The sequence below is a fragment of the Benincasa hispida genome, chromosome 3, assembly GCF_009727055.1.
Source record: "Benincasa hispida cultivar B227 chromosome 3, ASM972705v1, whole genome shotgun sequence".
Classification (NCBI taxonomy): Eukaryota; Viridiplantae; Streptophyta; class Magnoliopsida; order Cucurbitales; family Cucurbitaceae; genus Benincasa; species Benincasa hispida.
This window is the reverse complement of record NC_052351.1, coordinates 53886265-53889151: the sequence shown is the minus strand read 5'-3', so window position 1 is coordinate 53889151 and position 2887 is coordinate 53886265. Positions and strand designations below refer to the sequence as shown.

The 2887-nt window shown below is 38.5% G+C and overlaps 1 protein-coding gene across 1 annotated transcript; it reads right to left on the bottom strand.

Annotated features, from left to right (window-relative positions):
- Positions 1-1143: 1143 nt before the first annotated feature.
- On the bottom strand, positions 1144-1653 carry LOC120073622. The gene has a single exon (XM_039026430.1). The coding sequence runs from the start codon at positions 1651-1653 to the stop codon at positions 1144-1146; it is 510 nt and encodes a 169-aa protein (XP_038882358.1).
- Between the last annotated feature and the right edge of the window lie 1234 nt (positions 1654-2887).

The window sequence follows — 2887 nt, the reverse complement described above, 5'->3', positions numbered from 1 at the left end:
TCTTTGAACTTTTCAAGAGAATCAGACTTGTGATGAAGCAGGTAAACATGACCATACCTTGAATAATCATCAATAAAACTGATGAAATATTCATACTCACCTCAAGCCTTGACATTCATTGGTCCACAAAGGTCCGAATGTACAAGCTCTAAGGGTACTTCGGCTCTGAGATCTTTTATAGTAAAAGATCTCTCGGTCATCTTTCCTTCAAGACAAGATTCACATGGAGGTAAAGAGTTATCTTCTAACTGACTTAAAAGTCCACTCTTGACCAATCTCCCAATCCTATTGAGATTTATGTGACCAAGTCTTAGGTGCCATATATAGGTGTTGGAAGAAACCTTTTGTTTTTTATTCTAAGTTTCTAATGTTCTAAACATTTCAGTATTTAAAACAAAATTTTCTCTAGTTGGTTTTAACTTATATAAGTTGTCTTTAAGTGTAGCAAAGAAAATTTGAATACCTCTACAGAAAATGAACGTTTCATTTATATTAAAAGATATTGTATATAATTGTTCTATAATACAAGCAATAGATATAAAATTCCTCTTCATAAGAGGTGCATACAAAACATTTTTAAGTACTAGATATCTATCTTCAAAAAACAACTTCAGATCTCTCACTGCTTCAGCTGAGACAACCTCTCATGTTCCAACTCTAAGGGTTATCTCACTTTCTTCAAGCTTTTTCCAAGAACTAGTTTCCTAAAACGAGAAACAAATATGATTAGTGGCTCCTGAATCTTGTATCCAAGTTGAAGTATCATATTCCACTAAACATGTTTCAATGACCATTAAATCATATTTACCTTGTGTTGTTTTCTCAGCTTTCTTCTCTGCAAGGTACTTCGGGTAATTTCTCTTCCAATGCCCGTTTTGGTTACAGTGGAAACATTTTCCTTTATTTGTATCCTTCTTTCCCTTTTTTATCTTGGGAGCCTGCCCTTTTCCCTTCTTTTTCATTTGAGCTTTAGAGGGTCCAACTTTATTTTTAGAGGACGATCCTCTTATAAATTTTTTCTTAGTGGTAACAACATTTGCTTCCACTTCCTTCCCCTTACCTAAAGTAAGGTTTTGGAATCGTTGGAGCTCGTTAAGAAGGATAGTGAGGTTAAATGCTATCTTATTTAAAGATACATTTGTCTCAAAAGGTAATAAAACTCTTCGGAAGAGATTGTAAGATAAAGCTATCTTGGTTAGCCTCATCAATGGGTCCGCCATTTGCTTCAGCGATATTGAAGTACATCATCATGTCCAGGACATGTTCTCTAACAGAGGTCCCCTCCTTCATCCGCTTCGTGTAAATGTGCTTAATTGCCTCGTGTCTAAGGGACCATGATGGTTGCCCAAATAATTCTCTTAATGAATCTATTATCTCTTTAGCTGTTGCTAAAGATTCATGTTTCTTTGCCAAAACATCAGACATGCTGGCAAGAATGTAAATACGGGCCTTTTCATTGGCTTTGACCCATCGATCGTATGCTTCCCGAACAGTTCGGTTAGCATTTGAGGTTGGGGCTTGAGGACATTCCTCAGTTAAGACAAATCTTAGATCGTCAACTACCAGTATTGTGTTTAGATTTGATTTCCATGCCGAATAATTATCGCCGTTTAGTTTCTCGGAAGTTAAGAGTTGAATTATTGAGCTATTCATGCTGAAAAAGATAAACATATTCTTTTAGAAAAAAACTATAATCACAAAGAAACCAATTTAATTTAGCAAAAACTAATAATGTACCCTTCATTATTATATTTTGCAACAATATTTCAAAAATTTGGAGTAACCTCCACCGAAGAGCAGTCAATTGTTCCTCTTTTAAACCAAGACAATCTTGACTAGATGCTAACCCCAGAATAACTCTTTATTCCTATAGCACTTTAGTTATCGCTACTTTGGTCGAGAATATACTAACATCTTAGTAATTCTTGTAAGTGTAACCTTCCATTTTTGGATTTCAGAAACCAGAATCAACATGCTCCCGAAAGTGGAAAGTCAATATGAAAACTGATCTAAGAGAGCCTATCCAAATTTGGAGTTCGCGGTGTTCCGAATCCTATAATACAACCCTCCGAAGGGAAAGGTCGCTCCAGGGCAGACATGCTAGCGCATTATGGGAATCTCACGGTGTGATCTAGTGGAAGAGACCGTGGGATATGTTGTTACATACCCCTTACCCACTTACTATGAACTACTTTGTCTATTCACCTTGATATTGATCCATGCAAACACTCTGCGAAGGGAGTCCGCTCCTAAGCACGGCCCAAAGCCCTGCATGGACCTCACGATGTGAACTTTTAGGGACGTTAGAGCTAAAAGTACGCTACTTCTCTCTAGCTAAAGTGTTCTATAACAGTTTAGGGTATAAAAAAAATACTTAGAGACATTTTTCAGCTAAATTAAACATATGCTAAGTCTAGGTGATACTATATGCATGGGCCAGGCATGAGCAAGGATACGTCTGGTTGCGCGCAAGTGTGGGCGCTAGGCATAGATGCATTGCATGCGGACGATCGCATAGCTGCTTGCGAGGTTGGATGATAGCGCTAGACCATAAGCATGAGCACTAGATGATGAGCGTAAGCGCTAGACGATGAGCAAGAGCACTAGACGATCAGCTATGCGATGGGTGCAAAGCTAGACGATTGAGGCTGGGCCTGTGTGCGGGCCAGTATGGACATTGAGTGCAAGGCGCTTACTACTCGATGTACGCTAGAGCTATGCGCTGGAGTAAAGCAATGTGCATTGAGGAAGTGAGCGATGAGCTAGGCGATGGGCCAAACTTGGCCTCATTAGAGCCTTATGTGTTAATGCTCCCTAACACCAAACACATGCTTTTTTTTTTGGCTTCATACTTAGCGAAATTTTTACTAGTTAAGGTTTATGTCAA